The 24,121-nt window shown below is 39.4% G+C and overlaps 2 protein-coding genes across 2 annotated transcripts; one reads left to right on the top strand and one right to left on the bottom strand.

The window, feature by feature from the left end:
* The first annotated feature begins 109 nt into the window (after positions 1-109).
* LOC121889241 (protein mono-ADP-ribosyltransferase PARP14-like) lies at positions 110-9,610 on the top strand. The gene is made up of 14 exons (XM_042401055.1): positions 110-364; positions 472-605; positions 832-2,370; positions 2,463-2,699; positions 3,839-4,063; positions 4,167-4,221; positions 4,345-4,491; positions 5,718-5,780; positions 5,867-6,043; positions 6,142-6,321; positions 6,413-7,023; positions 7,508-7,645; positions 8,267-8,447; positions 8,561-9,610. Exons 1-14 carry the CDS (start codon positions 193-195, stop codon positions 8,845-8,847), a joined length of 4,146 nt encoding a protein of 1,381 aa, XP_042256989.1. The 5' UTR covers positions 110-192; the 3' UTR covers positions 8,848-9,610.
* Positions 9,611-9,740: 130 nt separating this feature from the next.
* On the bottom strand, positions 9,741-23,565 carry f13a1b (coagulation factor XIII, A1 polypeptide b). The gene is made up of 15 exons (XM_042401057.1): positions 23,234-23,565; positions 18,249-18,472; positions 17,248-17,436; positions 16,672-16,920; positions 16,448-16,566; positions 15,935-16,042; positions 14,901-15,075; positions 14,582-14,720; positions 13,902-14,005; positions 13,639-13,727; positions 13,327-13,480; positions 12,087-12,362; positions 11,708-11,868; positions 11,355-11,491; positions 9,741-10,675 (listed from the first exon to the last, which is right to left on the bottom strand). Exons 2-15 carry the CDS (start codon positions 18,433-18,435, stop codon positions 10,534-10,536), a joined length of 2,229 nt encoding a protein of 742 aa, XP_042256991.1. The 5' UTR covers positions 18,436-18,472; positions 23,234-23,565; the 3' UTR covers positions 9,741-10,533.
* Positions 23,566-24,121: the final 556 nt, after the last annotated feature.

Genomic DNA, 24,121 nt, shown 5'->3' with positions numbered 1-24,121 from the left:
CAAACGTGATCTAGGAATGTTTAGTGGGTGTGTCTACGTGTAAGCAGTCATGGGGAGGTAACTGGGTAACCTTTAGAAGAAGTGAAAGTGAAAGAGACCAAGTGAACTTCAACGCACACTCAGGAGGCAGAGTGGCATACAGAGAATTGTCATTTTTATTAAAAGGTTTTTTTTGCCACAAATTCAGGTGAAATGGATGAGTACAAACATTCATTGTTCTTTGAAGCGAAAGAACTGACAGACAGAGAGAAGGAAAAGATCAGGAGATACTTTCAGAAAAGACGAGATTCTGGAGGTGGTGAGTGTGGAATGATTGAAAAGGCCGGAGACCACACCTATAAAATCTGCTTTAAGGAAAAAGAAGGTAAGGCATTACATCAGGTTAGACTGAGTTATGTGTATAATTTAATTTGCAGTTTGAGCTTAAGTGTAGGCTTTTGTTGGGACTTTGGAATTTGTTTTGTTTTACAGACCAGGAAAGGGTTTTGCAGAGGAAGTTTCACATTATCTCCCTTCCTGCCGGGGAGGTACAACTGACTGTGAGCCGAACCAATTCGCCTCAGACCCCTAAACACACTGATCAGCCATCTACTAGTCACTCACAGGTAAACTAACAGGGTACTATTGACCTTAGGTAACCTAGGCAGATGCTTCTATAATTATGGAAATGTCATAGCCAAATGATCTAGTCAAACCAGTTTGGAGGGATTTCCCAGCAGAGTTTTTTTTATGACCTTTTGTATGATTTATAGAAAATCAAATGAAGTAATCTGATGAGACTTACATTACTATAAAATAATTAATTTGTTTATTGTTGCTTTTGTCCTTTAGACGTTCAAAAAAGAGAACACAAAAGGCCTTGAGAAGATTTTCAAGACAGATATTTTCCTCCTGTATTACCTGAGAGACAACGCTAAAGCATTCAAAGTCTTAGAGAAGCAGCTCTCTGCTATCGGCTGCAAGGTGGAGTTAAACTTTGATGAAGAGGAGGCATTGGTTAGAGGGAATATTGAGAAGGGGCCTGGAGGAGCTTTTGGCAGTGCTGCAGAGAGATGGGAACTACAGGTGGATAAGGTCTTCATCGGTCTTACTGAGGGATACCTCTGCTATCATGTAGTTGAGCCAAAACAAGCAAAAATCCTACTGCAGGACCTCAGCTTTGTGACTGATGATATCAAAGTGTACAAAGAGGATGGATATGCTGTGGTTGTGGGAGAAGTTCAGGCTGTGAGAGAGAGAATAGCAAATCTGGAGAAGAGACTGCCGACCCGTAAGGAACTCCCAGTCGTGGAGAAGCAGTTCAAACTGGTAGAAGAGGTGTTTAGTCGAGAAATGTGTGCACATTGCCCAGAAGTTAAAATCCTCCGAGGTAATGTGAATTTGATCATCTTGGAGGGCCCTGACAAGGAAGTGCAGTTAGCAGTGACAAAACTTGAAGAACTGATTAAAAAGATAAAGGAAAAGAGAGTTAAGCTGTCTACAGCTTTAATGACCTTCATGACCTCCAGCGGTGTCACCTCCAAGTACCAGACTCGTTTCCAGCACAACCTCAGAAACCCTGTTGCCTTAAAGGTTGGGTCAGACCTGGTAATGTCGAGTTTGTCCTCTGATGCCCTGGCTGAGGCTGAGGCAGCAGTGCTGAGAGACCTGAGTGAGGTCACTGTGCAGCTGCAGGGCACCGCAGCTGTACCTCCAGATCTAGACAAAGTGAAAGAAATCCTGATCAAAGCCAAAAACCAGGCAAACCTTCGAGAGCTCAGAGTGGATGTCAGCTTCATCCCAGGTCCCAGTGGAGCTGCAATGACCAAAGTCCAGCTGGTGGGCTACAGTGAAAATGTGAACAAGCTGAAAGAGGTTCTGCAAGACTACCAGATGAACCAGGTTGGGACACAAGAGGTGCTGAACTTATCCGACCCTGATATGATTGAAGATTTTGATAAAATCTTGGACCTGATTGGGATGAAGCCCACCAACGTGACATTAAAAGCCTCACATTTCCCATGTCCTTGTGTGCTTGTGTCTGGTCCCCGTTGTCTAGTCCAGGAGACCCAGCAGGCCCTAATGTCAGCTCTAGCAAGTCTGACATCAGACACACTAGTTCTAGATGGACCAGGGGCTCAGTGGTACTTCCAGAGAGAGGGTAAAGTCAGCAAGGAGCTGGTAGAAAGCTCCTGTCAGGTCCTTATCAAGGCACAACAAGGTGTACAGTCCGCAAATGTGGACACTAGATCACGAAGCATTAGTAACCCAAGCCCCAGCAGCATCACACCCCAACCCTCCATGAGCAGATGGCGCTGCAGCAGTGTTGGGAGCATTGCGCTCAACAAAACAAACCTGGAGATCAAGCTCGGCAGTTTGGTGGATGAACAGGTTAAACAATTCTACTTTACTTATTATTCTATTGTTATCAATAAAGCAGCAATGTACCACTCACACTGTTTTTTTTCACATTATCTCCACAGGTGAATGTGTTGGTGGTCCCCATGCTCAACAGGAAGCTAAATTCTACTAAAATTGGCAAATGTCTGTTGAGTAAAGCAGGGAATACAATCATGTCAAAGTTTGACTCAATGGCAGCAAATTGCACCCTCCGTCCTGGAGATGTTCTGCAGATTGATGGGCCTCCGTCTCTGGGCTGCTCCAAGATCTTCTTCATTGAGTGTCTGCCGTGGGATGGAGTCAGAGGGCAGAGTGTGCAGGTAAAGTGAAATATTTGGTGGATTCATGAGTGCAGGAGAAAACACATTCAAGGTTCATTTTGTGTTGCAAAGAGGTAGTGAACTTCAAAGCAGTGCAGTTGAAATGCTGTTTTTGTATTTAAAAGAGGAATTATCATGCGCATTTACAGGTCTATATTTTTTTATCTGGGGCTCTACTGGAATATCTTTGCATGATTTACAGTTAAAAAACTCCTTATTTAACTCATACTGACACTTTACGTAGCCCTCAGTTCAGTGTCTGTCTGAACTGAGGAGCCCACTCTGTTTTGATGGGCCAGCTCTTGAAAGTTTCCCCTCTGGAGACTTACACCAGCTCCAGAGGCAACATAAACAAACTATGAAACAAACTATAGTCGTAGGACTTCACTATTTTTTCTTGTCCTTCAGCAAGGTAGAAAAACCTATCGAAAACGAAGTGTTCAGAGCAGGTTGAAACCCCGGCTTTTGACTTGCAGGGAGAATTTCTACATACGTTACCCTCAAGTTTTGGAACTTTGACCATTTTTAGCATAAATATCTGACATCATAACAGTATATCAATAACAGAAAATCCAGAAAAGCATATGTCCCCTTCAAGAAAAACTGTAAACACAACCATACACAGCTTCAACACAATTACCACAAAAAGTAAAACACTTCAGGCTAATATTTTAGGATAATGAATCATATGTATATTGCTTATCTTCAACTTGATACCTGTATATCCTTTTTTAATGTCCTGCACTCTTGCAGCCTGAAAGATGCTAAGCACCTAATACTGAAAAACGGTTTGATATATTTAAGTCTAGACCCGGGTATACAAAGGCAACATAACACTCAAACGTCCCAGAACTACTTAGAAGGCCAAAGAACAAGCTAACTAGCTTATCAAGCTGTATGGGCTAATATTTTAAACATGGAACTTTATATGACTTGATGAAATTTTCCAGAGCAATAAGATTTGTAAAATCAATCATTTCCTCATGAGGTCTGTGCCCTTTTCAGTGGGCTTTAGTCAAAATGAGCTTCATCTGGAGCACTTAGCTGAAAAACTAGCTTACTGCACACATCTTACAAAGCAATGTGCAATGCAGCAGTGACTGATGTTTACAAGGAAATGTCTGTTTTGTGTTTTGTAGGCTCTCGGTAATGGCCTGAAGAGGTGTTTGGACCTTTGTGTACAGCAGGGCTTGTGCTCAGTGGCCTTTCCAGTTATCGGACCTGGAATTATTTTGAAATACCCACTGAGAGAAGCCATCCAAGCACTGACTGAGACCATTAGCCAGTTTGGATTATCTGCATTCTGTGGGTCTCTCTCCACCATCTGCATTGTCATTCAACCTGATTATCCTGACTCTGAGGAGGTGACTATCAACACTTGGACAATTGTTGTGACTGGTTTGTGAGATGCAAGCATGCATGATTTATCCAAGAGAATGTTTAATACTTGCTTTTTTTTATTTACAGTGCTACCATGATGTCTACAGGCACCTCAGCTTAAGTATGAACCAGGGAGGCCAAGGTAAACTAGAAAACAAATACAGTTTAATATGGCACCATTTCCACTAACATTCTCAATTATCAGATAAATAAATATCATAAATATCAGACAAATATGAAACTTCTTCTGTTTTTTCTCTCTTAGCAATCTTCAAGTCTCTCACTAGTGACCTTGATGACATCACAATAACAGTGGGAGGCGGGGTTAAACTACAGCTGGTGTTTGGTGACATTACCAATGAGACTACAGATGCTGTGGTGAACACGACTGACTTTACTAATTTCAGTGATGGTGGGTGATAAATATTTTACATGTAAAATATATGATCTGTTCAAAAATTCATTGTTATAGATTAGACTCTCCAACAGGATGGTGTTAAAATTAGCTCCATCTTGTCAACATTAAAATGCTGCTTACATATACATATAAATTAATCAATATTGATACTGAAATATATACAAAAGTCTTAGACCACTTTCCCATTTACTTGTTTTACTTTTACTTTTGATACTTAAGTACATTTTGCAGACAATACCTTTGTATTTTTACTTAAGATTTTGAATGCAGGACTTTTACTTGTAATTGAGTATTTTTTCATTGTGGTGTTACTACTTTTACGTAAGTAAAAGATCCTAGTGCTTCTTCCATCACTGGCCATGCTAACAGCATGACTCTTGGGATGGCAATCTTGGTCTCCAAGCTAAGACTAAAATATCTCAACAACTGATTGATGGGTTGCAATGAAATTTGGTTGAGATATCCATGGTGCCTAGAGGACGAATCCTACTTAATTTGGTGATTCCTTGACCTTTCCTCTAGTGCTGCCAGCAGGTCCAAATTTTGACTTTCTCAGTAAAATATTGATTAATTGATTGTGATGAATTTGGTACAACTTGACATGGTTCCTACTGGATAAATTGTATCAATTTTGGTGATCTCTTAAAGGGCAGGGCTGGCAATTTTCTATAGTTTTCTTACTGTCAAGAAATCTTATGCGCACAGCCAAACCAACAATGAATTGATCCAATTATTATTATTGATCCAAGTATTGTATGTGTATCTAAAGCCTGATATATCGTATTCCTCTGTGCCGTAGAGCTCCGTTGTTGTCCAAAAACTATTAAAAACACACCAATGAGTCACACTGCTGCTCTGGGTGACATATTCCTTTGCCACAAAGAATATGGGCACAGTAGTTTTGAGGAAACATGGTTCCGTTTACAGAGCTTCTCTAGCTTTTTGTGCTACATATCATAACCTCTTGACTTTGTGCTACACTGTAAATTTCTCAAAGAACTTCAGTACCAAATCAATAAGTTGTGATATGTAGCAGATGTTTGTATGCTAACATGCTAAACTAAGATGGTAAACATTATATGTGCTTAACATCAACATATCAGCATTGTCTCATGTTAGCATTTAGCTCAAAGCACCACTGTGTCTGAATACAGCGTCTCAGAGCTGATAGCATGGCTGTAGATTCTTCTTCTATTATAAACATCATCTTTATTCTACAGATGGTGTGTGCAAAGACATCTTAACCATAGCTGGACCAGAAGTGGAGGCTGAACTGAAAGCAGGTGAGAAAAGAGGACCAGCTAGACATTTTTTAGCAACACACACTAAAAACTTCTGACTCATGTTGTCTTTGTTGTGCTGTGTGTAGCAAAAGTGAACCGAGGAGCTGTTTTTGTAACCCAGTCTGGATCATTCCCCTGTGATGCCATTTTACATGTGTGTGGAGAAAAGGATGCAGGCCTCATCAAACAACTGGTGTGTAGCATCACTGAGCATTGTGAAACCTATGGATTTGCGTCTGTGGCCATTCCCGCGATCTGTGCTGGTATATATTTTATTTTGGACATCCAATAATATAATGGTCAGTTTTGTGGTTCAAGTCACTGACAGTTTTAATTGTGACTAAAAATTCAAACTGTTCAGGCGCTGGTGGGTTGGATCCTGGTGTCGTGGCAAGTGCCATCCTCCAAGGGGTCAAGGTTGCCACGTCGTCCACTCTTTACAGTCTCACCAAGATTCGCCTCGTCCTGATCAAGATCAATGTTTTCCTGGCATTTAAAGAGGAAGCAATGCAGATGTTTTCCACTGCTGTAATCAACCGAGGTGACAGGAACAGTCTTCTTCTTTTGTGGTTGTTATAATCAGAATAGAATTTATTGGGAATTTGATTGTCTTTGTTTGATTGATCTTGCAGCACCAGTACCTCAGTTTTCTCATGCACCAGAACAGCCTCCACTGTCTTTGAAGGCAGACCTAAGCATCCGACGTGCCAGTTCTACAAGTCAGCAGTCTATCTTCCGGGTCCTGGGTGTTTCCAGAAAGGGTGTTGATGATGCCAAGACAAAGCTGAAAAATCTGTATGAGGCTCAGTGGTCCACACAAACCTTCAAAAAGGCGGAGCTGGAAGGCATCACCCAAGACGGCATGAACGATCTGGAGCAGCTGGTGGAGACCCTGGGTCTGTACATGCAGATGGACCAGGGCGACTTGATGGTGCGCGGGTTGAAAGACGGGGTCAACCAAGTGATGCAGATGATTTATACCTCTCAGCATGACAGCCTCAGGAGAGAGGTGAGAGTTAGGGAGGAGGAGGATATGTACAGCCGTGTGGCTTGGTGCATCCTGGGGCATAGCGGCAACTGGGAAAGACTCCCCAAAGCAGCCAATCATGACCTGGAAATGAATGATCTAGTGAGAGGGATAATGGATGCACAGGGCAAACAATGGACTGTGGATCGGCAGCGGATGGAGGCCACAAGACCATTAATTGGACAGGCGGCGAAATTGAAACGACTTCAGAATCAGGTGAAACCAGGTGAGAAGATGGTTGTTGAAAAATACTGCCAGTAAAACATTTAAACATTTATTTCTGCAGTGTACAGCTTTGCATTTTTTTTTGTACATCTACCAATTTACAAAGTGTTATGTTTTTACTGCTTTATGTGTAAAAACCCTTTATCAGTTGGTAATATCCATCTTCCAATGTATTGGTTGAGCATCATTTACTTTTTGATTTCACTGTGACATTTTACAGACCATCCCATTAGATTATCACCAAACTTCAAGCTGCTCCTTGAAAGATTTTCTGTAAATCACAACATAAAACAGCATCAAAGAAAAAGTTCCTTTCTTGCCTCTCTTGACCAAACAAAATCTTGTAATCTTAAAATACACAGTCCAGATTTCACACGAACTGTGTTACCCTTATACACTCAGTTTTCGAAGGAAACCACATTTCCACATTCCCAATCAAAATCTGACATCTTTGTACTTGTCAACTATTTTTTTTCCAGACTTCACTCTGCCCTTGTACTGGGACAACATGGCTAATGATAACCTGAAGGTGGTTGCACTGCAGCCTTCCTCTGCTGAGTATCGGACAGTAAAGGAGGCCTTTAAACGAACTGTCTCCAAGACTGTAATGAAGGTGAGCAGCTTTAACCAGGACAAGACACTTGACTGCCTGTAGACATGGATTACGCAAACTTTCAGGGATAATTTTTAAACCATTTCTGTGAAAATACTCTGAATAAAGGAAGGGAGTCATCAAATTAAAAAATTGAGAACATTTAATATGCTCAATATGTGCACAAATACAGGCACTAAATGGCATGAAGAACAGAGAAAAGGCTTGGATCAGCAGCTTCACTGGATTGCAACACATTTCAAGCTTGGTTCTCTACCTCAGGCGGCATCACTGAGGAAGAATGCCAAGCTTGAAATGTTTTTTTTGTGTGCACTTAACAGCTTCCCTCCCTGACTATTTTCACTGACCCTTTTTCCACTGTTTTCTGTTTAACCATTTCTGTCACATATTTACATAAATACTATTTTCAGATATATGTTTACTTCAGGAGAATTCAGCCACCTAGATCTATGATAGCTTTCATCTAGATTAATGGGTATCCATTATGTATCTATGTATGGTATAAATGTATAAAATCTGTTGTCAACATGTTATAAATGTAATTTATTTTAAGATATTTCATTTACATTACCTCAAGGCAACTTTGGCAGCTAACTACTGTATTTTCTTGTTTCTTGGTAGATTGAGCGCTTGCAGAATGTTCATCTGCGACGTGCCTATGAAGTGCGGAAGAGGCACATTTCTGATAAGAACGGACAGGCCCGAGGAGCAGGTGAAAAGCTTCTGTACCACGGGACGACCCAGGAAAACTGTGACTCCATCATGAAAACTGGGTTCGACCGGGGCTTTGCTGGGCAAAATGGTAATGATCATTTGGACGAATTCATTACTCCAAAATACTACAACAGTGACATCTACAGACTGTGGCAGCTTTCATTCCTTGTTGTTAATTTACCTGTTTCCTCTTATTCTCAGCAACTGCTTACGGTCACGGAACCTACTTTGCTGCAAACGCCAGCTACTCAGCCCAACCCACCTACTCCAAGCCAGCAACTGATGGTTCCCAGTTAATGTTTGTGGCCCGAGTCCTGACTGGCAACTACACACTAGGCCAAAAGGACATGAAGGTTCCTCCACCTCTCAGCAACCAGCAGCCCCATGAGCGCTATGACAGTGTGGTGGATAGACCAGACAATCCCAGCATGTATGTTGTGTTCCACGATAACCAAGCTTACCCAGACTACCTCATCACTTTCAAGTGACTATGAGGGGAAACATTACGTGTTTTTCTCCATGCAAGTTTTTAAATACACAATGAAAAAATGGTGAGGGATAAGCTTTTTAGTTGTAAATAGTTAAGTTTTCACATATGTTTACAGTTAATCATATGTATCAATGAGTGTATCATATGGGGAAAAAAAATTAAGTTGGAAATAAGAATAGGAGGAAATGTATCAGTACAAAATTCAAAATATATACATAAATATACAAGTAAACCTTCAGTGAAAAGTGGCAGTGAAGGATCTCAAAATCATGTCCAGGTTTTTTTTCCCACAAATTTAACTTTAGCTGCCTGGGTACCTGCAGAGAGGTTCCTCTAGAGATGAGATTTTATTACTGTTGCAATTTAGATTTACTTTTAGTACTTAAGTTATGTTTTAGAGTGTTTCTGGCTTTTGAGACATATAATGATTCATTTTCTTCAGTGATGAATTATGTCAGATTTTGTCATGACTTTACTACCAATCTAAATAATAATGAAACTAGCTGAATTAGTGATGGTAACATCAATAGACATTGTTGTTCATGAAGTAAATATTTCAGCCACTGAATCAGACACTTAAAGTCAAAATATTCTCACAAATGTATGCAGCTGTCAATCCTTTATTTGGTTGAAATTTGCATTAGGTGTTGTACAAACATGGGTAGAAACAGATTATATAGATGAATATAAAAAGGTGGAAAGAGCACTTTACTCAGGACTTAATTGTAACATACAAAATCAAATAAATGTATTCCATTAAAGCTGCGTTGATAATTTTGTTATACTGAATGCAACATTGAATCCATTGACTATATTTAATGTGAAAGGGGTCATTCATACACACCAAACTCTGCAGCTCTGAAGCTTTTTAGCCTTTTTTAGCTCATTATTTTGGTTTTATGGCACATTTACTGTTTGGTTCAGTCTCACTGCTCCTATCATCCCTGTTTCCAGCTGCTGCAGGAAACTATTTTCATGAAACCCAGCACTGATAAATCCACTATACGCTACCTCCGCAGCACCAAACAGAGGACAGACAAAAACATCAACTAGCTGAAGAAGATAACTGGACATTTAGCGACTAAAGACCCAGGTGTTTTTGTTAGGAGTTGGTGGAGATGTAAACTGAGTCAAAAGAATTTGAATATTGGGCTTAAATTCATCAGGTAACCCAAAATCAATTCTGTTAATCAACTCTGTAAGATGATGACATGTCAGGGCTGTGTCTGCCCCCTAGAGGCCAAAAATTGATTAATTCAGCTTTTAAGTAAAGACACTCCTACTCCTATGCTTGTGTATTTTTGGGCTAAAATTCATAAGATTTTTGAATGGTCAAATAGACAAAAAACAATAGAAAAGACCGAAAAATTCAATATGAGAAGGCATTGTTTGTTGGACATACTCTTTCATGATCGTAAAAACTCACATACTGTAGCTTCTTGGTGTTTGACATGGTACAAAAATTTGCATAGTTTTCTACATGGCTGTATCTTTAAGATGTAAGAGATCTACCGCACTTGGTTTTTATGACTAAAACTATTGCCATCGTTATCATAAATGTTGAAGCTATATCTGTTAAACAGTTGTGAGTGTACAGTTACATAACTATGTTAGCAAGGCCTATATTTTGGCTGAAGTGTAACTGGGTTGAATGATGCCAGACGTCAGCGATCCTGTAGCGATTTCAGGGGTTGATGGTGAAAGACACCTGGCCGTGGACCTGTCTGAGAGCAGGACAGTCCAGAGTGGCGATCAGCCTGGTGCTGCCGGCCCTCTGCGGGGTGAAATACTCGGTCCAGATCAGGGAGGAGCCTCCTGTGATCAGACTGAAACCAGCAGTGTTTGAGTTAGATAACAGAAGGACTGGACTGATTATGGGGGTCATTTTTGGTGTTAAAATATAATCAAAGGCATCAAAAATATTGTATAAAGAAACGGTAACACTTTATAATGAGGGTGCACAAGACATATTCATGATTTGATGCATAATTCATACATGATGTAAATGAATTTCTGTTGTTCAACATTAACACTTTATGTGATTTCCAAGAAGCTATCTTTCATTTTTCAAATAGACATGGTTGGTTTTCAAGTCATTTAAATAGAAAAGTAATGGCATGCCACATGAGGGAGTTTAAATTTACAGCTGTGGCTTCCTTTTTAAAATACAAATCTCTGCAGCCAAACACAAAATTTGGTGCCACACAACCTATGCGCGGATATGAAAGGATGAATGAATGCTGTAATATAATGAAAAATGATGCTTTTATGTGAAAAACATGAGTTCTTTTTCAGTTGAGGGTTTGCGTCAGTTATAAAAAGGGTACCACCTTTAGTTTATAAAATAATTCCTGACCTGTATATATGGAAAGCCTGGTGGTTGACCTGCAACCTTAACTAGTTTTTTATCTGCTGAAACTGCCCAATATCTAACTGAAACACTACTATATCATATTACACATGCAAAGGACACACACACACCTATTTTTTCTGTGCAAAGCTCACCTGTAATATTTGAACTTGGGCAACATGATTCCAGGTCCCTCCATGCGAATGTAGACGCCCTCCAGGTTGAAGGTGAAGGGGTTTGTAAACTCCACAGTTGCCATCATCTCTTCACTGACTTTGCGTGGGCCAGACACCTGAAGTAAACACAGGACATACAGTAAATTACAAATTGAACTTGGAAATATTCTTATTGGCCCTCAAAAAATGGCATGTGTGACATTATAATTGAAAAAGGAAGTAGTAGAGGTCAGTTTTCACCTGTAGGATGTGTACCAAAAAGCTGATGACAACCATTTATTATGTAGAAAGTTTTAGATATAGTCAGAATAGATTTGAGCATAATTTCAGACCTCAACGGTGAGTTTGGGATTGTGCAGAGTGACAACTTTCATGGCGGTGACGATCTGGCCAGTCTCCTTGACTTTCCCTGTAACGATGAAGTTGAGATTGGACTGCTCCACCAGCTTGTTCATGTAGCTCTTTGAGTCAACCGCCAACACCTCCTTCACACCTGGAGAACACAAACAAACATCACTGCTCTGTCGGTATTGACCTTTTTTGGTTTTATTTTCATCAATTTTACTGTAGAACCAACCCAAATCAAATGATAAAAGAGTTAATATTCACATTTTTAAGATGTGTACTCTTAACTTTGTGTTTTCTTGTATCAATTTGAATACTTTGGGTTATGACAAAAAGAAATTAATAAAGAATCCGCCCCTTACTCACTTTTGTTGGGCCCAATCGTCACAGTGGGAGTCTTGAACAGGAAATCGGAGCTGGTGACTCCGGTGTAATACACCACAGTCCCACTGACGTAGGTGTCCACAGTGCGACGCTCATCGCTTTGGTTTATAAACTCCAGGCTCAGCTCAAAGTCATCTCCCACAGTGATCTCCAGGGTTGGCAGGACCAGGTCTACGTCAGCCACAGGAAGGCTGGACTTCTCTCGTTTACAACCGTACTCATCAGCTTTTTCCAGGACAGTTCGCTCCTCAGTGCTTCCTGGGATGGATGATTGAAAAATATCAACATGTTTCTACCTTTTCTAGAATTAAACACTAATATAAATGTTTTCTTCTTTGTTTTGTTTGACAGGTTTCGGTTTGACTTTATTCCAGGTTATTTGCTCAAAGTCAATGTATTTGGAGACATCTTTTTCATTGCTTTTTTTGCTTTAAAAGAAGCTATTCAGTGCCCCTGTAGCAAAAAAAACAAAACAAAACTTGGGCTCAAAGCTGCCTAAATTCTGGTTGCTGCACCCATGCCAGATTTGTGCGCCAGAATCTGCCCAAGTATGCTAGTCCTATTCTGGGTGCCAACTCTGGCCTAAAACAAGCCAAACCAAAAGGCTGAAGTCTGCACCACAAAAACCTTGTCAATTCTGGCAACACTGAGTCTTTAGTGCCAACACTCGTCCCCACTGACCTGGAACTGCTGAAGGAACATCATCTATGACAGTAAACATGAGACCTCAATGTATTTCTGCCAGTGTTTCTGTTTGTCAGGTTATCTGTTACTGTAATTTCATTGTGCTCAGGTTGAATTTACTCATGTCAGTATATGTATGAAGTCACACTATAGCTGTAGCTATATACATTATAAAGTGAGAGCTTCTGTTTAAAATGAACACTCTTTCAACATGTTAGTCATGACGGCTGATGCCATTTGAAACTATTCTTCACAAAGGAACAGTTTGACTTATTTGTTTTCTTTCCCAGAGGTAGATGAGAAGATCAATACCACACTTCTGTTTGGGGGTGGTATCAATCTTCTCAACTACCTCTTGGCAAGAAAATGAATGTCTGTTTCCCAAATGCTGAACAATCCTTTATTTTATGTTAAAAACATATTTGTCTTATCTGTCTAAATCATAAGCTGTGGCTACAACAGAGAAAACTTGCACCTTAATATAAGACACTGCATGTTTGTCATATATTTTCCCAAAGTGCTGGATATAGTTATTGACCTTCAGGGAACTTGTACTGATCGGTGATGTCACGGCGGGTCATTGCTCCTGGAGTTTTTGTCAAAACCATGCGGCCTACATGAGTCTGGTTCAATTTGACCGGCTGCATGGTCCCATCTCTTTGCCGAGAATAAAACACCACATCGCTGTTAATCTGCAGGCAGAAAGACAGAGAGAAACTCTTCAAAACACGTGCATGTAGAGGAACCCCAGCTGAGAAATACATAAACTCCCTTTCTCAGACATCACAGACAAAATTAGAAACTTTATACAGAGGATGAAATTGGAATGTTGCCTTTTAAAGACACTCACCTCAGCAAACACAAAGGGAGCATCGAATGGGAAGCATATCTGTCCATGTTTGATGGCCTGGACTGATGCGGGTCCACATCTGTACAAGCCTTTATGGATAAAGGAGGAAGAGATTAAATATTGATGTACAACCCTCAGAGAAAATTATTTTATTCACCGTTGTTTCTTTTGTGTCTGGGCTTTCTCAGTATATTATTAGATAAGCAATTAACAAGGCTGTTAACAACCCATAACCTGTTATTTTAAATCCATTTATTGGTTACCATCGCTGGTCTCCTGTGGTGTTGCATCCACAACCTGCCAGCCTCCAAAGCCAGTTGGGAGGTCTGGTCTGGTCATATAGCACTCATTCCAGCAGTGATAGTTCCTGATGATGACAAACATCATTTGAAATATAATCAGAGAAATCTGTGTAATAAAAATCCTGTGTTGTTGTTATCTAAAGTATTAGTTGTTAGAGCTTTAAAAATATGGGTGCTAAACACAGTTTTAGGGTAAAACTTTCTTGAGGTTGGCACCATAGGAAAGGGCATGGGGTCACTGAAATCAGAGAAAGACTTATCTCCTTAGGAGCTTGAATGTGCTCAGCAAATGTCATGTTAATCTAACTTTTGGATTATGAGCTATCTTTCGTGTAAAGTTGAGGTTGTGGGCTGAGGATGGTCCCGGGAAACTGTTGATTAGATTTTGTTTTTCCTAGGAAACAAGTAGAAACTCACTGAGCTAAAGAAAAGGTCAAGGAGTACCAGCAATACCAGGGTTAATCTACTGGGGACCATGAATATTCACAAAATATGCCATTAATTAAACAAATCAAAGTGTTGGACAGTCCACAGGATCAATAGTAACATCTCTAAGCTACGCCAAGAGCAGATCAAAAGCAGATCAGTGATTAAAAGTCAAGATCATTGTTTAATTGTAAGCTACATGGGAGATGTGGTACCAGATAGAGTCCTTGGTGCGGTTGCGGTCAATCCTGCCATTCTCATCCAGGATGATGTCAGTCTTCAGGTTTCCATCATTGTCATGGGCAGAGTAGTAGTTGGTGACGACCCGGGACGGGATGCCGAGACAGCGCAGGACTGGGACACAAAAACAAAGGATCAAACAGTGGATGTGAATAGACTAGAGAATAGAAGATGAACAGCTCATGGTCTCTCTCTGATCTTTCCTTTAATCTTTCTCTCTTTGAGGTTAAAGAGTAGATCAGAAAGGAAAAATACTACAAATTTTCAGCTACTTGAATCCAGTCAAGATCTCACAGGTGTTGAAAACGGCGGCGTAGACCCAGCATTGAGCATAGCAGACGGGCATCGTGCTGCGGGCATAGGTGAGGAGGATGTCTGTGCTGCCAGTCCAGGAAGTGGGTGCCACACCGTAGGTGTAGTCACCGCTCCAGTTCCCCACCAGCACACCTTCGTCATCACGGGAGTTCAGCTGGGTATGAAACAGAGCAGATTTTAGATGTTTGTAGTTCTGATAAAATATAGCACATGTGAATGGAGCTAGTACTCCTGCAACTTAGAAGGACATTGATTCAGTGAGCAAAAGGCTCCCTTGGCCATAATTGCAGGACAACCACCACATTTCTTTGTTTTTTTGATGTAAAAAGGCCTAATTTTGCACCACTTTATTCAGTTTGACAGCACTTGCTATAAATGACCCCCTTAAATGGGCAAAATGGGTAAAATCTGGATATATCACTATATTGAGATATAAAAGTCATAATAAATGGTACACACAGTAGTAATAGTTCTACTGTGCAATCACAATGTACCTATAGTGTTGTAGAAAAAGTAAATTGTGTGGAAATCAATCAATGAATCAATCCGACTTCATAAGTTGAATTCAATTCAAAATGCTTTACAAATGATTGACAAATGCACAGGCTGGTAATTATTAATTGGGAGACTAATGCACACCAAGACACAAGTAAAATACCAAAATTAAAACAAAGTGACTTTGTTTAAATAAAATGAAAAAAAATGAAATAAAATGAATAATAAAACATAATTAGATAATTAATGATTAGAAGGAAAATGATTAAATGAAACCTACTTTAAAAGAGCTACCTGAATAATATATAATAAAAATAAATCATAGACTAATGTGTGTTGTTTTTACAGCCTAAGCCAAGCCTCAGACCTTATTGTTCTCTTTTTTATATTTTACACTACTCCTTGCACTTAACATTTTGTACTGTACTGTACTGATGCACTGTTTCAACTTATAGCCCATATATCTGTAAACAAGTTGCATGTATTTTAGAGGATGTACATAAAGTGTATTTTCTCACCATAGCAGAGGCCTTCCTGGTCACCTTGATGGGGTCTCCTCTGTTGGTGATGGGCATCTCAGACCTGTCCATGATGTACAGACAGGCATCCAGGACTCCATAGTTAAACTAGGAAAAAACAAAAATGTAGAAAAGTTTTATAGGACTAGTGTGTAGGATTTAGTGGCATCTAGTGGTGAGGTTGCAGATTGCAACAAACTGAATACTCCCTCCCCTTCCTATGGTGGCTGCAAAAAACATGATAGGCCCTCTCTAGAGCCAGTGTTTAGTTTGTCCATTTTGGGCTACTCTAAAAACATGACAGGCTCCATGGAAGAGGACCCGCTCCCTATGTAGATATAAAGGGATCATTCTATGGTAACGAGGGCACAAGGATTCTACAATAATTAAAACATACTTACAGATATTATATTCCATTTCTGCCAAGTCCGTTCCACTAGATCCCACTAAATTATATACACTGCACCTTTTGAAAAAACTCAATTAAAATCAGTCCCCTCTCAGTTCTACTACCTGTCCAAAGTTCCAGTCTCTCTCAGCGATGTCATCATAGGCGCCGTGGTAGATGATCCCCATCTCAGTCATCACACACTCCTGCCTCTCCTTCTCATCATCCAGAAACACGGCATCCTCTGGGGGAACGCAATGTGGAACATTTACGAACATTAAACTGACAATGTAACATCATGCCCCAGCTCGGTGCTTCAATAAAATGGCATAAAGAAATCTAAACCAACCGGCTGCCCAGGGGTTGAAGAGGATGTAGAGGTCTCGACTCGAGTCCCGTCTGGTCCTGCGGATGCCGAAGGGTGTTATCACGGCAACGTACATGTGATACTTCCCCACAATGCAGTTGGCGGCAGGGGTGACACCCATGGTGACCACGTTGTCGGAGGTGCTGGTGATGCGGCCCTCCCAGTTGGCCCGTTGCTCCTTGGTGGGGAAGACGGGGATGTAGGTGCCCTTGCTGTACTGAGGGCTAGAGCCTGGGTGATAAAATGAGAGAAGCTGTGACTTCTGTAACGAGATTATATTAAAAATAGACAGTTCTAGAAAATCTGTGCAAACTAGAACATGGGTTTTAAGGATAAATTATCAATAAAATTAGATTCACAACTCAAAAGTATAGAATGACATTAACTATAAAACCTCTTCTTAGAGAGGTTAGGAGAGAAAACTGATCTTACTGACTAAATGTGAAAATACTTGGTGGTACTTTAATGTTATCTAAATGTAAGGCAGTAAATTACAAAAGATGATTTTTCTGCAGGATGTAAAATATCACCATTAACACTTCGGGATGCTCAGCTCACCGATGACAAACTCCACAGCAAACTTGTCCTCAGCAGGTTTGTAAGGACGGTTGAAGGTGATCTTGACCTGGAACTCCTGCCCTCTGCGGACGATGAGATTTTCAGAGTTGTACAACATGGTGTGGTGTTGCATCTTGTTGTCCTCATTTGGCTTCCTCATCATGTCCACATCCCAGATGTCCAAGTAGTCTGGATGGACAGAGAGCAGGAAAAACTTGTGAACTTGATATCAAATCCTTTTGGGTGTTTGCCATCAAAAATCAAGTGGAGTGAAACTCTAAATTATATTTAGTTTGGGAGTAAAGAGTCATCATTGTAGACTTACATGATTACTTAGTGGTGTGTAATAGGAAACCCCTTTAACCACTTATAGTCACATTTGTTTACTGTCAATTTGATGTCCTACTCTTATCTATCTCAACTGTTCACAGTCACTGCTTTCATAAATTCCTGTCACATCTTGATATCTCTCCGTGTGCAGTCCTTTGACGGTAATACAGGCTGCAGTATAGCGACAAGCTGCAGGAAGTGAGCAGAGTTTATCCCGTTTGGGCATCGTTCATGTGTCAGTCATGTGCGAAACCTAGTGGAAACTGTGTCACTGTCGGGAAGAGGACTTCATCTGTTTCTAACCAAGATACACTGTGACATTTGTCTTCTGCTCCCTTTCTTTCCCTTTTATTTCTGTCATGTCCGTCCTTGTCCTTTTTTGTCTTTGTCTCTCACATGCAAATACACATGGATGGTCTTTGCAACTCTCAGCCCAGACTCTTGGTGCCTTTTACTCTTCCCCATCTTTGTAAAAAATAGGAAATTATTGTTAAAAGAGATGCACTTTACCCACAATGTAGCTGCTTTAACATCCTTCCAATTTTATCCTTTCCACATGCCACTTTCACCCAGTTATACATTTCAAAGCACATGTATTTACATATGACCTTTTTTCTGGATGTTGATGCAATATTACACACATGCACAGACACCACACAATACTCCCTCACCAGTCAGAGGTGGAAGACCTCTCGGACTCACTATACCAAAGGTCTCAAACTCAGGTACGTCCACTGAGTCAGAGTTGGAGCTGGCGAGGGGAGCTGAGGCGCGACCACGGTTTGTCACCTTGGGACGGGGTCCGGTGGGAATAGGGGGGGCAGTAGAGGGGGTCGGGGTGGCACCTTGATCAGACATGGTGGCGATAGTTCAGGGTGGATGATCCCTCACAAGACTGGATGAAGAGTGAGGATGAAGAACAATTTTTTATTTCAGTATTTAATATAAAACACACATTTTGGACAATAAAAATGAGTTCAGCAGGTGCATTTTTAGCAAAGGAACAGTAGCAACAACCTCTCTGAATATGAGGTCATGTCTAAAGTCATTAGTTTAATTCTTTGTAGTTCATCTATGCAGTTTCTAAAGGCTGAATTCCTATCATGCTCCATTCATCCTGCACGGTGGACGAGCCTGTTTTCAAACCCATCTGCTCTCCATCTGTGGAAAAAGTGGAAACATGCCCAAGTGTGTGTGTGTGTATGTGTGAGAGAGAGAGTGTGTGTCCTTGCCCCTTTTATTCAAGAGAGAAAGATTTTCAAAGTGAAACAGCTGTTGAAGCAAAGCACATCAAGATACTAAAGCTTGTGAAATGTTGACATTTCCAACATTCTTTGAATGCAACAGCAGTTTCAAATACTTCTGTTTCACACGTGGTTTCCATTTGTGTTTGTGGGTTGGGTGGAGGAGCAGTATATAGTCACTCCTCTTCCTGTGAGATACTGGTAACAAAAGACACTTTTAGAGTTTGGCGACTTATTTTCATTTCACAAATAGTGTGTGTTTTTATGGTCGCAGAGAGAGAAACAAGCTCTAGTACTGAGTATTGATTATATTTAATAAAAGACAAAGTTAAGTACAACTGGTGAATAAATGAGTCATTCCCAATCATGAAACCACAGAGGTCTTACTGTGGTTTCTCTTCTTTGTGAAATCAGATTATTATGAATGTTATGGAGAAAATAACAGTCAGCCTACACATTAAATTTACTTAAGGGGACTAAATGAGACGTTGATAAAAAAATACTTACCATAGTTGTATTGTTTAGTGGTAGAAGTGAGATTAACAAATCACACTTATCTGATTTTATCTTAACTCCACTACGTTCACCCAAAACTATGTGGGAATGACAAGAATTTAAGAGATGCTGTATTTATGGAAGCGGAGAACAGCCGTGCTTGTAGTTCTTTTTTTTAATGCAGTTATTTTGAGATTATGAGTTAATTTATCTTGTGATCTTGAGAAAACAAAAGGCCGATTTCTTGAGATAACAAGATAATTTATCATGAGATTTATCATGAGTGGAGCTCATTCTCATTTGTTCTTTCCTGTCTTCTCCCCTCCATATCTGATAGCTCAGCTATTTAGATCAAGGCACAGGAAGCCTTCAGGGTTCAAATCTGTCATATGTTGGCTCTTATTCTCTCTCTTCATCCCACTTTCCTTCCTCTCATTAAGTCTAATAACATGAAAATGCTTGAAAGGTTTTTTTTGGTACTACATGAAACATCCCATCATATTAGGAGTTAATCAACTTGCTACTCGGCTGCAACACAGATGTCATTAATAAAGGTGCTATTAATAATAATGAGTACTCCTTGATCTGAGTTTAAATCAGTTGCTACAGTTGTCAAGACGCCATCTATACATGCTGATATGGCGCTCCTGATCTCTGATAAACAGGAAACAACCTTTTGTTTTCTCGTGATAACAGGTTGATTATCTCGTTATCTCGAGATAACAAAGCTTGTTTTCTCAAGATAACAAAATTATTAACTCGTGATGTCCATAAAAATTTATAGCAACTGCTATAAAAGTAAAATACAGTACAGTGAAAATATGCCCACCAGTTAGTATACAGTTGTCTTAAGTGTAACTGGTGAGTCCAACTTTGGATATTATTCAATTTATTTGTACTTTCTGTAGAATATTATACAGACTGGCATGAGAATATGCTGAGTTACAGCAACAGTAATACCAGTATAGTGCAATGTGGGAGCAGTAGTGGTTGTACAATGAGTAATAGTAGTAGAAGTTATGAAATGAAAGTAAATAATTAGAGCAGCAACAAGTAGTCATTCAATCGATTAGTTGATCGACAGAAGATTAGCAATTCTGAACAAATGCAAAAATGTAAATTAAAAATAAATGGAAAAAAAAATCTGCAACAAATTTGATGATCAAATTTTAAAAAATGTTGAAAAAATGCCCAAAACTCTGTGGCTTCCAACTTCTCAAATGTGACAAATGTGAATATCTGATATTTTTCTTTGTCTTCTATGATAGTTAATTAAATATCTTTGGACCATTAGAAGAGGTTATCTTGGAAAAGTGTGATGGGTATTTGTCACTATTTTCTGACAAGGATTAATTGATTAATTAAGAAAATGACCGATAATGAAAAGAACTGTTAGTTGCAGTTGCAGCAGTAGTGATAATGTAATAATTAATCCACTACAAAGTTAGTGAAAGGTGTGGTTATGATAATGGTTTTGCATTAAGAGAAGTATTAGTAATACTAGTGGTGATAGTGGGAGGTGAACCAGTAGGAATAATAAGTTATTTCCATTCAAGGTTGACCAAAGTAATTAAAAATACTCTTAAAGGAAACAACAGACCACTAAACTAACTCACAGGTTCAAACTTAGACGTTGGTGTGAATGCATCAAATCGATGTAAACAAAGACCCTCAGTGTACTCAGTGTGACTCATTAAATCCAAGAAAACATGAAACAGACTTAAATTTCCATCAACCCTTCAGCCCGCTGGGGGTCTACCTAAAGTCCACTCCTGCTGCCACTGCATGGCAGGAAGTTGCTGCCATGACGATTATGTAAGTATGCGGTAAGACTGATTTAACCATTAAATACACAATAGCTGTTTTCATGAGATGCAAACAGTGTGTCAACTTTGCAGTGCAAACACCTGCTTGGGAGTAAGGCTAAGTGTTGCATAATGTGGGCGTGTGCTGGTCGAGGGGAGAAGTTTGGGACGCTGTTTGGTCCCCCACTGGCTGCATGAGTCATCGTTTAACACAGTGAAAGCTCTGTTTTCACTGTAACCACCAGTGGCACAGATAGATAGATGGTGGTTACCCTCTACTGACTGCCAGATAGGAGGGCAGACAGACAACAGCACATAAGGAATCCTAAAAATTCTAGGTCCTAAATATTAATAATTAAAAGTTGTTTTTTAGTACATTAACCTACAAATCCTCTATAGCCTCATGTTAAGTTAAACTGCACTTATATTGACAGCAGTGGAAGTATTCAGATGAATTTAAAGTAGCGATAAAACAATGTATAATACTTGATTACAAGTGTCTTACAAAGTAAATAAAAATCCAAATGTATTTCAGTATATAAAAGGTAAAAGTACTCATTGTCTGCAATGTTATGTTATAGTATATACTGTATTATACCATAAGGTTATTAGTACTGATGTAATAGTATGGAAGCAGCATTTCAACATTGTAGATAGTAAAGGTTGAGTTATATTTTAACTATACTGTAAAACATCTTATAGGAATTTAGTGGAATCTTTTGTGATTAACTTAAATATATTTATATGTTTTAATATCAAGTTAATTCAACTTAAAATGTCTAGCTTTCATTTTCAGACCATTTCCAAACATGAGTTCTTCTGATTTGAAATGATGAGTTATGAATAAACTGCTCACTCAACTTGTTAGATTAAGTTTCCCAGCTTCCCAGCATGCATCGTTTGAGAGATAAAAACTCTTCATAGACCCCCCTTTTTTTGTAGTTTGAGGAAAAATACATGATAGAAACTTGTTATGTGTCTTTAATACATACTAATACATTATTTTTAAATGATGCAAACCATGATGGAGGTTGGTATTCACCTAAAGCACAGTGTCATATGTTCACTTTGTCCTGATTGGTACAAAGTGGCTCCATCTGCAGCTACAGCAGAAAGTTTGGTGTCTCAAATGAAAAACTGACTATCAAACTGAGACTGGAGAGCAAATCTGACTGAGCATTTGTTGATTCAAATTAATATCTTAACTTTATTGAACTTGTTATCGCTGGTTGAGTCAACTTATCTGATTTTTAGGGCAGCAGGAGAATTTATATTTCTAAGTTGAACCATCTAAAAATGTATTACAGTGTACATTTTGTAAGGTCCTCATGTTTTATAAAATCCTAATCCAGTGAACTAATTTATAATTGTGGCTGTAAAATGAATGTAGTTGAGTAGAAATATAAAGTAACATAACATTAAAAACTCGAGTAAAGTAAAAATTGTACTTAAATCTTATGTATTTTCCATCATTGCATATATGTGAGTTACAGCTTGCAAAAAACATCTTGCAGGCAATATGAAAATGCAACAAATCTTGTCAGATTATTTTAGGACTTTTCTATCCCCTGGACAGACACTCACACACACACACACACACACACACACACACACACACACACACACATTTCTAACACAACGTTGGCAAATGCTGACACAGGAGAAACCACCAGGCAGGTTTACAATAATAGCGGAACTGATCCTTTTTTATGCTCACCATAAAAACCTTTGCCAACACCCAACTTTGCCCAACTCAAACCCTCATTAAACAGACCAGGTCTTGCAATTAAGATGTATAGATGCACAAATATATACATTTGTGCAGTCACTTACTGTAGAAGGTGAGGCAGCTACTTTTCACATGAGAGAAAAGGGCATTAAAAGCATCAAATACACATTTATATGCATGTGATAAGCTACTTAAACCTTGTTAGTTTCACTAAAAGATTGTACAATAACTACAGAACTTAAATGACTCTCAGATGTATAAGAAAATTAATTTGCATCTTCACATCTGGAAGGTATAAACAAAGCACAGTTACCGCATTACTAAGGAATTTTGGTGCAATAAAAGTGTTTGTAAAGTATCTTGTAAATGCGAAGTGGACGCACCTCAGTTGAAGCTGGAGTGAGACGTTGCTCTTGGTTGGAGACGGTCTGCTGCTGCTCCTGCTGGGAGTCTTCTGCTTCTGCTTATATACCCTACAGGGGCAAGGAAGAGCTGCCCATGTGTGTGTGTGTGTGTGTGTGTGTGTGTGTGTTGGTGTGTGTGTTAAAACCTTTGCGGGGGCATGATGCTGTTGTGGGTGTTAACTGGTCAGTCCTACATAAGAGCAGGATGTGGAATCTACCATCTCTATACAAACCATAGCAGGATGAGGCCAGACAAATAAAATAACTTGATTGTCATTCCAGATGGGACACCAGAAAGTACATGTTCACAATTTTTTCACGTCTGTCCTAAAACAACAGTCAGGTGCCCAATTGAACACATGTTTTTCTTGCTGTAATCATTCCTCCTGTTCATGCCGACCTTTAAGAGATCCCTTCATAATGTATTTTCAATGTAAGTGATGGGGGACAAAATCCACAGTTCTTCACTCTATCTGAAGATAATATGAGGCATCAGCTGTCTGAGTTAGTCAAATGAAGTGGATATCTTCCACAGTTACAGTCTTTTTAGTAGAAAAAAATCCCTCTTTGTGTCAGGATACACAGTGTTCTCCATCCTTACACACAAATAGAGGAAAATTAGCACTAAAAATCCAGAAACTTTAAAAGATATTGATATGATTTGACTCACTTGGGTGGCTGAAAAGTCATATCAGCTTCAAATAAATGTTTAAATATATGTTTAAATACACTTTTGCAAGGAAGGAGGGCCGTGGATTTAGTCCAGCTAACATTACCCCTGAGTTTAAAGCCTTTTCTCTAATATTTCCTTGTTCAATATTTCTATTAAATGCAATATATAGTGTTAATAAGTGTCATTCAATTATA

Source organism: Thunnus maccoyii, chromosome 22 (assembly GCF_910596095.1).
Source record: "Thunnus maccoyii chromosome 22, fThuMac1.1, whole genome shotgun sequence".
NCBI lineage: Eukaryota > Metazoa > Chordata > Actinopteri > Scombriformes > Scombridae > Thunnus > Thunnus maccoyii.
Note: the sequence above shows the minus strand (reverse complement) of the source record. Positions and strands in the feature narration are given on the sequence as shown.

What these genes read in the sequence shown, in the direction of transcription:
- LOC121889241 (XM_042401055.1), top strand. Translation starts at nt 193, where the DNA reads ATGGATGAGTACAAACATTCATTGTTCTTTGAAGCGAAAGAACTGACA. An exon ending in ATTATCCTGACTCTGAGGAG is followed by an intron (nt 4,064 to 4,166) that starts GTGACTATCAAC and finishes TTTTATTTACAG; the next exon opens with TGCTACCATGATGTCTACAG. An exon ending in GGAGGCTGAACTGAAAGCAG is followed by an intron (nt 5,781 to 5,866) that starts GTGAGAAAAGAG and finishes TGCTGTGTGTAG; the next exon opens with CAAAAGTGAACCGAGGAGCT.
- f13a1b (XM_042401057.1), bottom strand. Translation starts at nt 18,435, where the DNA reads ATGTCTGATCAAGGTGCCACCCCGACCCCCTCTACTGCCCCCCCTATT. An exon ending in GAGACTGGAACTTTGGACAG is followed by an intron (nt 16,043 to 16,447) that starts GTAGTAGAACTG and finishes GTTTTTTCCTAG; the next exon opens with TTTAACTATGGAGTCCTGGA. An exon ending in CGCCGCCGTTTTCAACACCT is followed by an intron (nt 14,721 to 14,900) that starts GTGAGATCTTGA and finishes TTTGTGTCCCAG; the next exon opens with TCCTGCGCTGTCTCGGCATC.